The sequence below is a fragment of the Buceros rhinoceros genome, unplaced genomic scaffold, assembly GCF_000710305.1.
Source record: "Buceros rhinoceros silvestris isolate BGI_N320 unplaced genomic scaffold, ASM71030v1 scaffold14516, whole genome shotgun sequence".
Classification (NCBI taxonomy): Eukaryota; Metazoa; Chordata; class Aves; order Bucerotiformes; family Bucerotidae; genus Buceros; species Buceros rhinoceros.
Window position 1 is genome coordinate 9,000 of NW_010417026.1, and position 13,308 is coordinate 22,307.

Below are 13,308 nucleotides of genomic sequence, written 5' to 3' on the forward strand. Positions count from 1 at the left end.
TAGCTGGGAAAGATTTCAAAGATACTGATTTTTCTTAAGGTATAGATGGGCACGGGTCCTGTGACTTGCGCTCTTTATCTATCAGTTTATGGAGACGCAGTTGCAAACAGTAGTAGTCCTGCCAGTTTTCCACATGTTTGTGCCAGTGGGAAAGCTCAGATCTGCCAGGCTGGTCTGTGTTAAAATTGTACCAATGCTGAAGAAAAACATTTTGACCTGGTTAGAGAAGTGTGAAAGTGTTGGTGTATGGATGGGAAAAAAATGAGGGCTGGGATAGGACTGGTTTCAATAGGGGTATCAGCTTAGTGAGTTTGAAACTAACTTAGGTGTTTGTAAAGGAATATATTTCTTGTTAAGGTGCTTGATGAAACCCAGTGAATGCTTGCAGGGCTTCTGAAACTGGCTAAAATGTCAAACGTTTAAATGAAACAGGTTTTGTGACCGTGAAGGCCTTTTAAGTCCCTTAATGTTGAAGTTTCCTTTTCCGTCACTGTGGATGTTTGTTACCCCTTGAGGCCTGCAGGTGTTTAAAGAGAGGCATGGCAGGGAAGATAAGATGGAAGGCTATGACTGTGCTGTCTTTGTGTGGCACTGTAAGTGTGGGCTGCCATGAAGAGAGAACCCTGAGAGCGCAGTGGGCTGGAGGTACCACTCAGTGACACACTTGCATTCCATTGAATTTGATTACTTCAAGGAAGGAGTAGCACAACAGACAGAATAAAGAGGTTGTAGAAAAGAAGTACAGATTGGGGAAGATTCATCCTCTGAGAAACTAAAGACCAGATCACCACAGATGACTGTTTAACTGGTTTGAGAGATGTGGGTGGCTCAGCAGTGCTCGTTCCAATCCAAGATCTATTTCAATAAAATACCTAAACTTCATTCCAAGAACAAGGTGTTTCAGAAATGAACCTTTTCTGTCAAAGTTCAGAATAATACATGTAATTACCTGTCTAAATTGTATCAAAATTAATAAGCATCTAAGTAAAAAGTTCTCAGAGTTGGTGAGAATTATAGGTTGATGCTCATGAATGCTTTAATCAGTAGATACCTGTCTTTAGGTGTCTGCAGACCTTATTCTTTGGGCAAAGTAGTCTTAATCTATTTGCATCCCCTTCTAAGGGAAATGTGGGTTTTTAAGGCCATTGTTAGCTAAATTTTTTAAATTAACTCATCAGCATACAGGAAGAAAGGATATTTTCATGCACTAAAATTACTGTACATTACTGTATTGGAGCAGTTTATTGTGTTGCTGGATGCTGAACTTGTGGTAAACTTCTTTTCAAAAATATACAGGTTTCTCAGGACCATGAAACTATGGCTCAAGTGCTTTTCAGCAGTAATCTGAGGCTGAACGTAGCTTTAACCTTTTGGAGAAGGAGAAGTATAAGTGAACTGGTAGCCTACTTAGTGAGGTAAACCGAGTGTCTCCTCTTTTCTATTCTTTAAGTGGTAACAATCCCAAATATGCTGCAGTGTTAATGTAGTAACTTCATTGTTCTTTAAATCATAGTGGAAGCTGATACTGTACTTCAACCTATGATCTACTGGTAACATTTCCGATTATATTCTTAATGTTTCTAGGATACAGGACCTTGGAGTAGTAGTGGACTGCCTTCCTGTGCTTACAAACAGGTACAAATAAAAGGAAGAGGGGCATAAGAACCTGCTCTAACCACACTGAAGTTCAAGCACTCTGAAACATCTTCTTTTTTAAGTTTACAGGAAGAAAAACCATATGTTTCAGTTGGCTGCTGTGTAGATCTTTTGCCTTTAGTGAAATCACTGCTTAAAAGCAAATATGAAGAGTAAGTATCAGTTCTGGATGTTTTCAAACCACTATTACTTCCTGGTTATGCAGTGCTCTGGAAGTTAATGGTGTTTAGTCCTCTGACTCTTGTTCCCTCTCCACTTCTCCCAACCCTGCCTTTCTCAGGGGGCACCTACCTAAAGGGGAGCTTTCCTGAGAACCTTTCTCCTTTAACAAACCAGTTGTGCAAAACTCCTTTTCTGCAAGGTTAAGGACTGAGTGGTACTGACTTTGCCCTTACTCAAATTTATTTGACCTAAACACTGAAATGGGATAGCACTGAGATTTTAGTACGCTCTATAATGTGAAATCAAGGCAAAAGTTTTCAGGCAAAGTACCTGAAGAAATGGTGCTTTTTCAACAAGAGCTTCAGTTTACCACTTTGAAAACATAGGCAAGTTTTTAAACCTGCCAATTTGTCTGGATTTTTTTTTATTCCAGAATAGAAAACTGTTGCTTTCTACGTTGCTTAGTAATTTGTCTTTAACTTTACCTAACTTGTAGATCAATTGGAGGGAGAGGGAAAAGCATAACGTGTGAAATATGTTGTTACAGGTACGTGATAGTTGGTTTAAACTGGCTTCAGGCTGTCATTAAAAGATGGTGGTCAGACCTATCTGCACATACGGAAAAGGCAGAGGATGGGTGAGTATAGTGCTGGGAAGTATTTAAATGTGTTTCTGTAGCTTATTCCATTTCAAAGTCTGTTTTAACTTTGGTCAGTAGGAGCACATCTTGTCTACAAAATTAAAAATTATACTCATAATTTGAAAATAAAAGCTTGGAGTTCTGTTCTTAAGACAAGGGTGGTGTTTGGAAACTTACTTTAAGGATTGTCATGTTTTTGTGGGGTTTTTTACTAGAGTTTTAATACATGTAGAACATACATCGGGGGTTATAAAAATGCTGTAGATGTTGATCAAAGTTCTTCTGATATTGTGGCAATATCTGTCACAGACTAAGTCTATATGCCATATTGTGTTTCAGTCAAAAGTCTACTGAAACGTGGTATATATGTTAAATTGTTGTTCATTCTTTTTCAGAAATATTCATATTTTAAAACGGCAATTAAGTGGATTATGGGAACAGGAGAATCATCTTACTCTGGTTCCAGGATATACTGGTAATATAGCTAAGGTAATCCAGTTCCACTTGTGTTTAGTAACGACATGGTTGTATCACTTGCAGTATTCTTGTTTTGATGTTATTTACACTCAACTGTTGAAAGGTAGAAACACCTTTATTTTCCACTAATGCTTGAGTATATTGCACAGTTGTTATGGAAGTCAGGAGTGGATTCCCTGTGCTAATAGTAGTGTGGTTTAAAATGCTAAGAATGAATTTTTTTTAATTCTTTTTGCTATCATTACAGAGAAAATATCTCCTTAATAATAAAATAGCTAGTACTAATAAGCCTTAAATTGATGTAAAAAAGGGCTCAGGTGAGTAGGTAGGCTGTGAAAGGACAGATACGGTCTCTGAAATCTGCTGTACCTGTTATTTTAAATGTAGTGCAGCAATAGAGAGCCTTAGCCCAGCAATGTTAGCATTTGCACATCAGGTGACTGGGGCAAGGGGTGACATACTAAGTTCTAAAGGTTGTTGCGGGTCTGATGCTTGGATGGAAAATGATGGAGAGCAGCAGATGCTCTCTGGAGGGCAGAAGTGTGTCTCCATCTGAAGTGAATACCTGTTTGCCTCTCTGGATAGGTTGTGGTATCAGTAATAGGAGGGTGTCTGGTAAGTGCATGATTTGCTGCTCGTGATCTCATCTCTGTAAACGTGGCTTTCTGAGGCTGGGCACCAAGAGTTACACCTCCGCATGGAGGGACCTGATGAAGGCAGGCAGTGAGAAAGGTCTTAAAGCACTTGGTTACGTGCAGGATTTGAGTGAACTTGAAAAGAACTTGGAGATTGCTTGCTTTACTTGGAAGCGATCTGAAGGAGCTGTGTGGAATCTATAATTCTGTGGCTATAGAATTTGTCACTTTGATGTATCAAACAAGTTATTTCTTGCTCTTCTGGGACTGCTCTGCACTTCTGACTTAAATTTTGATGTCCTTACAAGGATAATTATGAACTTCTTGCAGAATTTCAGTCAGCAGGGGTGCAGAAGAACAGAGTTCTAACTCCTGACTGGTAGAGCAGTGGGAGATTGTAATATAGACTGCATGATCCACGCAGCAGTTAAAGCCAGTGTCATTTTCTTTCGCTAGGACTCAGGTTCCCTTCTGCTTGTTTGCCTACTTAAGGCATATCATGATAGATTGTAACCAAGGCTACCTGAACTAGTTGGGAGCAAAAGGAGTAGCTCAGGAATGTTGGAGAGTTGGGGTGAAGGAATATCACTTTTAATAAATTTGTTTCAAATCCATGATCGTCTTATGATTTTCTTTCCTGTGCATGCAGGTAGCAGAGGAGAAACAGCCAAAACTGATGGCTTTGGAAACTAATCCCGCTGAAATTACACACTTTTTAGTACCTAAATGCCATTGAAAACATTAATTTAAAGTAATCTTGAAGATGACTTGTTCTGAAATTTGGACTAAATGTAATTTGTTCTTGTATTATGGTCCTGATTGACTGTTAGGTCTGAGGATGGGGACCAGTGTTACAGCTGTAAGTAATGTGACAAATACTTTCTCCTTTTATTTTCTTCTAGGATGTAAATGCTTATTTATTACAGCTACACTGACGTGATTGGGAACCTGTGTGTGCTTATGTGGTGAAACAATCCCCTAAAGTATCCCTGAAATACATACTATTTCTGAAAGCCTTTTGAGAAATACTGGGAGAAGAGAACTGAACTGTCGAGCTGTTTAATGAAACCACTAACAAAATCCTAACAATCTACTTCACATTGAAGTGGAAAAATGTCTAGTAGGAGCAACTTTTACTTCAGTGAGGTGAAAGTGCACTATGAAAACTGTATGCCTTTGCTGCATTTGGGATTCACTCAGTTACTAGTATTCATTTAAATGCTACTGTATTTTATTACAACATCGCTTAAAAGAAGAATTACACTGTCACGAGGACAAGACAGCAGAACCAGTTAAAAGGAACCAACAACAGCAGTCAGCGTTAAGAGCTTTTAAACGTTTCTTTCACAAGAGAACTCCAAAATGCACAACTATCTTCCAATTGTATTAAAAGTTTGGAATATTCAACTACTTCTATGTTTTAATCAAATTATTAAAGACAGTTTTTGTTTGCACTATTGAGAAACTATACAGCAAAGATGCCTTAATTACTAGTGTTTCGAAAAGCCAATGTGTTAAGATGCAAATAGCTATTATGTTCAGATTGAAAATCTACAAAAATCAGGGTTTCACATTGTGTAGTTAATGAAACATTGCACATATACAAAGATTCGTGTATGAAAAATATTATAAGTACCTGAAGTTAAGCTTGGATAAACAGTTATTGCGAATGTCAGCAGAATGGTGAATTCATGTTTAACAAATGTTTTTATATTGTATGTGGATTTCTAACACAGTAATCTTGTTCTGTATCATTTAAACTACATGCAAATAAGTAAATGTATTCAATGTACCCACTGTTCTTTCTTTTCAAGTTCATAAAAGCAATTTCTAGAATGATCTCTTCCACAGTACTTTTATCATAGATACTTGTCTGTCGTTTGAAATGTTTACAGCCAGATGAGGCCATGTTATTCAAATCGCACCCTTTTTGTACTACCTCCTTTAAGAGACTGACAAAGAGCTTTCGCAAAATTACCAAGCCTGATCCACAATGGCAAATTCTTACCAACAGCAGCATTTACTGTCCTCTTGCTATCCTGTACTATTTTAATTTAAAAGCTATAGCTTAATAGCTCTGAGGGAGTTTTGATTTTTAGGCGTGCTGTTGCCTTTTTTTATGTTGCGATTAGGAAAGATGCTTTTCTAATTCAGACTTACGAAGTGCCAGCTGTTCACTTAAATACACATGCTCAGCATGTGCCACCAAGTAGTCTAGTTCCTTAAACTAAATACTTAGGTTGTTTGCATACCTAGCATTAAGCCTATGCACTTTTATTGAGGTGCAGGAGAAATGTTTGATAGCCCCAAGTGGTTTTTGCTTTACAGATGAAATAGGTGAATTTTAAACTCTTGCAGTGGTCAACAGCTTTAGGCCTCCTGTTGCTTCATTTTGTATTTAACTTATGTACCGCTATTGCTGACTTCTGAAGGCCAACTAGAAATGTCATCAGAACTCAGTTCTTTTGGTTATTTGAATATTCTCTAAACCACCAAAGGTTTTGTGCTTCCCAGGGCAGTCAGCTACAGGGGGGGTGTTTCTGGGACACCCCAAAACTGAGACCTCTGTGGGACAATCTCAAGACATGCACATAGCCAAATTCTTTTTGCTAGAATTGTTATGTACCGTTAGAGCTATGTTGCATTCAAGAGTTTGAGATAGAGCTTACTACTTTTCAGGTGTTCTTGCTGTCAATTAAAAATTTAAAGGAACTACAGTATGATGATGTTCTTGTATTACTTTACTGTTGTGTTGAGTACTTAACAGTCGGAGTTTGGATAGCGATTGCTTAAACTCTTAGTTTATTCTTCAAGAAGAATACTGTAAAGGTGGTGGAAACTCAGATCTCCCTTTCTCCTGTTTTTTTTTTTTTTTTTTAGTAGACAAAATGAAGTAACTCATGGCCACTTCTGATAAATACAAGAAGTTAGTATTGTAATGGATTAAAGTGAAATACTCTAGCATTCAAAAATCCAGCTGGACTGTAGGCGTAAATACATGGGCTTGTAATGTAAATCCATGGCCACGTGCAGAATTCCAAATCATCTGTGGATGGTGCTTTTGCTCTTGTGGTGAGGTAAGATTGACTTGAGGCTTGTTACTGAGAAATAGAAAATAATGTGTTATTTTTAACTGCCAAAAGTTGTATTTTGACAGCATTAATAATACAGTATTAAACATTAAGTCACTACTATCTGTGCCTTAATTTAATTTTTTTACTGTTTTCAGGCAGCTACTAGACTATAAGAACAGGATTCTGGTGTCTCCGTTACAAAATTATTTTTTCTGTCATTATCTTAACTCATTTAAACTACTCCTGCTGACATTCAGGCTCAGCTTGTTGCATGCTTTTTAGTTCGCAAATGGCTGGGAATCGGTTTTGCTGTAATAGAATGTAAATGTGTGATACCTGCTCAAAGATGACGTGGCTAAAACGTCTTAACTGTGTAACTCCATGAAATCCATGTAGCTGTCGCAGTGAATCTAAGCTCTGAGTTCATGAACAATCGTGCATAAAAGCTAATCTCTGTGGGATGCTTTCTGAAAACCCTGTTTCTGTGATGTTTCTGGATCCAGGCGGAGTTAATCCTTTATCCCGTATGTTTTTGCGATTCAGAAGCATGCGTGTACGTGAGGATGACGGATGCCTCTGCAGAGCTGTCCTTTCGTGTTAACACCACTCAATACAAAATCAGTGTCTTTGGAAGACATCATGTCTCTTGCCTCAGTGTTCCCTGAGAGTACTTGAAGCTGTCTTGCTGAAAAGGCTTTTATTTGAAGCATGAACTAGTACTTACCCATCCCCTAAACTGAAATTAAGCTTTCTGGCAAGCTGCCTCTGCCTTCAGAGCAAAAAAAAAAAAAAAAAAAAAAAAAAAAAAAAAAAAAACAAAAACCAAAAAACCCCCCAGTGTTCTGTTGATGTAAGAGTCAAAGTCGAGGTACTGCTGATAGCTCATTGAAGAGTGAGGAAGAAAAAAGCTACCCTCTTAATTAGCTGGGTACAAAAAAGCTAGTGTGTCTAATGAGTTCTATAGCGCCATTTTGAAGGAGTTACTCCTGTTAGTAAAGAGCACTCTACAGTGGAACACTGTTGTATGGCCCAGGTACTGCAGCTGCAGGCTACTTAATAGCACTTGGGAGATTGTTTCTGGTATTAAAACAATCAGCATCAGCCCTCCAGAAGCTTATCTTCTGCAGTGACATAACTATCTTCCCTTTCTCTAGACTGCTGCCGCCTTTCCAGGCTGCAGTTTTAACATTTGGGATACAGGAGGAATGGGAGAATAGAAAAGGTCGCAAAAAGCACTCCTGCCCCGTGAGTGGCACAGCCTTAGTGCAGGATACCAGACGTATCGTACGGCTGGCTGTGGTTTCCTTTGCGGGTAGCTGAACTTCAGAGCTACAGGTCTGAGCAGTTTGCATTGAAGAGGTGAACGTTTTGAAGACGGATGCTGCGCTGCTGGTGTGTGGTGTGGTGTGCGTTCTTGAAAGGATGGACCTTAGGTGTAGAAACTTGAAAGCCTCTTGTACCACACATTTTGAAATGAGCTAGTGGTTGTTCCTGCCAGTTCATCTTGCCAGATCTTCCAGTTTTACAGCAGGCTGGGTGTCTATCTTAGTGTGGGGATTTGCAGCTCTGCTTTGTGCCCGGTTTTCTGGTACAAAGGGAAGCAGGTTGTTCATAGTCAGCTCTCTCAGAATACAAAACCATGCAAATCGTGCTACTGGTGTGAAGTTATTCCAGCTTTGGTACAATGCAAATTGTTTATTCTTGGCGGAGGAATTTATTCAATATAAATGATGCTGCATTAGAGAGGGGGGAAGAAAGAAAGCCCTTTTTAATAGCCTTAGTAAAAGCCAGACAGCCTGGTTTAATTTTTGTCACCAGTCTACCTTCCTACACACAGTAATCAGCGTAGGCTAGAGATACAGATTCACAGAGAGAAGAGATTGAGCATGCTCGTGTTGTTAGTGCTTATTATATTTCTTTAAACAACTTATGTTTATTCCGTACTAGATAAATGGCTTGTTTTATGTCTTAAAATGAGACTAAATGCAAGTATTTATTTTCTGCCCCCTGCCATGCATTCATTCTTCAGCACTTAGTGATGTTATTTCTTCCTTTTCTAGTTTAAATGTACTGTGAGTGTCTCCTGTTAGAAGCGGGGAGGGGAGGATGAAAATTCTAGATAAAACACAGGGCTGGCTATTTAGTGCAATTAACTTCAAAGCAATTGTGAACATTTTTCTTCTTTAAAACTTTTTACACAGATATTGTTAACACCTACTAATTGAAGTGGGCATGCATGGCAGCAAGTTTGAGTTTGAACTTGGTTGAAAAAAATAAAAGTGTTTTCACTCTAAATAACCATAGCTGCGGTATTTTTTTAATTTTGTGGTGGTTTTTTTCATTGATTACTAAGCTGGACTCTGATATAAACCTGCCATATGTGAGGCAGGAGGTGTAGCGCTGTCCTTTAATGGGATCGAATTGAAATAATCACACAGACTTCAGCTGTTGCGGACCTAGAATATCTTTTGTTTGTATACTGACTAGTTTTGTAGGATGTATCTTTATGTAGCTTGTAGTTGCTGATTATACTTCTCTAAAATGAGACCTGCCGCTTCCAGTTCGAATGTGGTACATAGTTGTTTCCAGTTGGCTGCTTCAATTCAGTCAATCGTTACTCAGAGCACTGTAGTGCAGATGAACAACTAACTGTTGGGGTCTCCAACATCTGTACTCTGTTACGAAATACAAGGATGCCGTGTTCACATTTTCCACACATTTTTTCCCCTCCCTTATTCCTTAATTTCAGTACTTAAAGCCCTTTGAATTCCCCTTGGGAAGTGATAGCTGCCAAAACAACAAGATAAAAATGCTTTTATGCATGTGCTTGTGACCTGTAACACACTTCCGCGAATAACTGTTCTGTCAGTTTGGGGAGGATGCTGATTTCTGTGTGTGTCAGCTTGAAAGATGCAGAACTAGTGGGTTTTACTGAGATTTTCAACTATTTTCTTGGTTATCTTTATTAGGTAAGCACTATGAGTATTGTGAAAGGACTAAAATCTAAACATCAAGGTAACGTTACATTCCAAGACTGCCTGCTTTCGTGGGTTTAAGTGTTGGAATACATTTGTGCCCCAGCATCAGACTCTAAAGTGACCTGCAGGCAGTTTCAAACAGCTCTTAAGCTTTAGGCTGATGGGTCTGTTTCAAATTGTATTTAATATACTGAGCTTCACTTCAAAAAGCCTGAATTGCGTTTGGATCTTGCAGTTGCCACTTTCTCTTGTTTCAAATATTCCATGGACTGAAAATGTTCCAGCTTTAGAAAAACAGCCACTCTTTTGTGACAACAGGCTTTCGTTACACCTCTCTTCTGCATAAGACAAACTAGTTCTCTGCAAGAGGTAAATCTTTTTTTAGAGATGCTGTTTCAGATAAGGATTGCCACATCCAAGCAGCCTGTGGCGTGTTTGGTTCTAAATGAAGAAGTTGCACAAATTCAGTCAGCTGTTGGTATTTCATTACTGTCAAGCTGTCTTCTCGCATGCGAATCAGCTCTGCTATTATCTACTTAGTCCAGATAAAAGCAGAACGATGGATTAATGGGGAGCTGAAGACTTAACAGCTCTTGGCTGTAAGAAACCAGATCTGCTGTCTCCTTGCTGACGAAACTGCTACAATGAATGCAGAAAGGAGTTAGTTGTTGCGTGTTTGGTTTGGAGAGCAGAAATAGCATCTTTCTGTGTCTGCTAATAGTGCTTTGTCTTGAAGCTAAAAGGTGTAGACATCTCTGTGTGTGTGTTTTAATGGGGAAAAAAACCCCTCGTTGCATTAGTTTGTCTCTGGATGACTGTGTGCCCTGTTCCAGCTGCAGAAAAAAGTAATTTAAATTACAAAAGTAGAATTAACCATCATTAGAAAAGCAGTGGTAAAACTTTTTTCAATGTTGTAAGCTTCTGGCTGTTACTAGTGAAGCAGTAAAGCAAAGCAGGACTGAAGAGTAACTGGCAAGTTCTGTTCTCTGCCTTGTGTTCTGGTACGTCTAAAAGCTTGACTTTATTCAACCAAATTGAGTGATGATTGACGGAAGCGATAATTCTACGCCAACAGCCAGCATCAGCATAAGAATAAGCTGGTAGCTGGTTGTGAAGTGAACCCTGCCCTCCAGAGCAACTGTCTTCTGAAATTCTCTTAGGAAGAGCCTTTTGGTACTTGAAGTTAAATGTTGATTTGGCTTTTTTCTTCTTCTTTGAAAAATGCTACAATTAGGTTGCTTTCTGCTAGAGAAAGAGGGAGTTAAGATTTCTGGATCTGCTGTTTGAATGGTGGGGTAGTGCTGCAGGGGGTCCCTCTAAAAATACTGACCTCTGAGTGGTGGCATCAATAATCATTAAAGGGATCAAGGGCTTGAACGCAGGCAAATGGATCGGGACTGTGGCTGCTGTGAGCCTCCCTGGTGGCCTGTTGGTGTAAAGAATTGATTTGTGTAAAATTAATGCTGGGGAAGGGGGAGTGTTTGGTTTAGATGCGGTACAAAATTCCCATCAGCTGAGAAGGGTGCCTGTGACAGCTGGAGATTCAGGTTTGATCATACAGGAAGCATTTCCAGTCCTGTGTGCCTAATTCCCCAGCAGTGAGGCTCTTCGTGAGGGAAGGTTGGAGGCTTGGTGCCTGCAGAGCAGTCACGTTTCCTCCCAGCTGCTGCTTTCCCACCCCTCTGACGTGCTGAGGCACATCTGCCTGGCTGGGCTCCCAGCTCCACATCAAGCTTCTCACTTAGCCAAGTGAGAATAAAGTGCTTTCAGATTTGGCACACATCTCAAGTCTTCCAGGTCCTCACTGAAAACCGAATTACCAGCTTAGTGCTATTGAACTGTGAATACTTAGAGGCTTGTAAATGTCTGATGAGAGCCACATGGAACTGAGGATGCTGCCCCTGGGTTTGCCCCACACACTAACACCGGAGAAGCAGTAACAGCCAGTTCAGTCACTGGGTTTAAGAAGCAGCTGCTGTGTTAGCAGTGTTTGTGTGGAGGTATATAAATGGCTTTAAACATAAATACTCTACTGAGTATTAAACATTTCTAAATGTTTACAATTGCTGGGATAGTGACTAGTGAGGGAGAAATCCTGCTGCTTAGAGGCGAGTGGTTGCTTTGGGGTTTTGTGGGGGTTTTCCCCCAATTCTTTATCTTTCATGCCTCCCTCTCCAACTGTGTCTTTAAGTTTGTTGGTGCCTCCTTGAATTCTAATTTTGGCAAGCTTCTGCCTTGTACAGTTTTCTGACCCCACAAAAAAATGAGGGAATGGGGCAGAGCAAGGATGTGTTCTTGTTCACGCAGCGCTGTGTAAGCACGTGTGTGTACTCATGTATAGTTTCTACGCTTCCTTCTGCACTCCAGTGCACTTGGGCTTCTTCAGGTATGTCCCTTAACATCTGTAGAGGGATTCTTTCCATCTCAATTCTTGATTCAAAAAGCAGTATTAGTGGCTTTCTGGCTGAACAGGGATGCCTGCTACTAAAGCTAAAAACAAACATCAAAAAGAAAACAAAAAAAAACCCAAAACCACCCAAACCCCACCCAAACCAAAAAAAGCTAGAATTTCCCTGTCTCCAGCAAATACTAGTGCTGTGGCCAGGTGACAAGAAATGCTGTCACTCATTTTTTGTTCAAGAGGGGATGTAAGAATGCCTCTCTGAATGAGGAGTCTCCAGTGTTACAGATTTTTTGGTTTAGGATCAGCACATTGTGATTTAGCAGTTTACTTTCTAGATTGTCTGAATATTTGGTACGTGACCTCAGCCACCTTACGCTGATGGACTGTAAATAGGAGAACGCCCTTGGAGCTGTCTTCACAACTGGCAGCTTGCTTGTATCAGCCTTTACCTTGGGGACTAGTGAGGCGTGTTTCTGTTCGCAGGCTTTGGTGTACGTGCTTCTGATACATGCTTCCTCACTTAACAGTTCTCGGTGAGCTCTGGAAAATCACGGAACGGCTTGGGCCACCTTACGCTGATGGACTGTAAATAGGAGAACGCCCTTGGAGCTGTCTTCACAACTGGCAGCTTGCTTGTATCAGCCTTTACCTTGGGGACTAGTGAGGCGTGTTTCTGTTCGCAGGCTTTGGTGTACGTGCTTCTGATACATGCTTCCTCACTTAACAGTTCTCGGTGAGCTCTGGAAAATCACGGAACGGCTTGGGTTGGAAGGGACCTTAATGATCATCGAGTTCCAGCCTCAAACTTTTAATGAGCTATCCACAACTTCTCCTGCCAACCTCTTCCAGTGCCTCACCAGCCTCACAATGAAGAATTTCTTCCTAATGTCTAATCTAAATCTACCCCCCAATCACTACACTCCCTGAGAAAGGGTCCCTCCCCATCTTTCCTGTAGGCCCCCTTTAAGTACTGGAAGGCTGCTATAAGGTCCCACTGCAGCCTTCTCTTCTCCAGGCTGAATAACCCCAACTCTTCCAGCTTGTCCTCAGAGGGGAGGTGCTCCAGCCCCTTGGGTCCATTCATGTCTTTCTTATGCTGGGAGGCCCAGAGCTGAACACAGTGTTCAGGTAGGGTCCCCAGGGATAGGTAAATCACTTCCCTTGAGCTGCTGGTCACACTTCCACTTCTCTTGATGCAGCTGTCCTGGTTTGGGTTCGAGCAGAACTCGTTCTGGTCAGTGGTTGTCCTGTCCGGCTCAGTCTCTGCTCAGTGACTGCCCTG

The 13,308-nt window shown here is 40.4% G+C and overlaps 1 protein-coding gene across 1 annotated transcript in view; it reads left to right on the plus strand.

Annotated features, from left to right (window-relative positions):
- KATNBL1 (katanin p80 subunit B-like 1) overlaps positions 1 to 4,994 on the plus strand; it is a 7,497-nt gene extending 2,503 nt beyond the window's left edge. The window contains exons 4-9 of the mRNA XM_010138026.1: positions 1,297 to 1,415; positions 1,585 to 1,635; positions 1,719 to 1,808; positions 2,366 to 2,455; positions 2,854 to 2,947; positions 4,473 to 4,994. Coding sequence (XP_010136328.1) covers positions 1,297 to 1,415; positions 1,585 to 1,635; positions 1,719 to 1,808; positions 2,366 to 2,455; positions 2,854 to 2,947; positions 4,473 to 4,505 — 477 coding nt within the window. The 3' untranslated portion in view covers positions 4,506 to 4,994. The remainder of the gene's footprint in view (positions 1 to 1,296; positions 1,416 to 1,584; positions 1,636 to 1,718; positions 1,809 to 2,365; positions 2,456 to 2,853; positions 2,948 to 4,472) is intronic.
- The last annotated feature ends 8,314 nt before the right edge of the window (positions 4,995 to 13,308 follow it).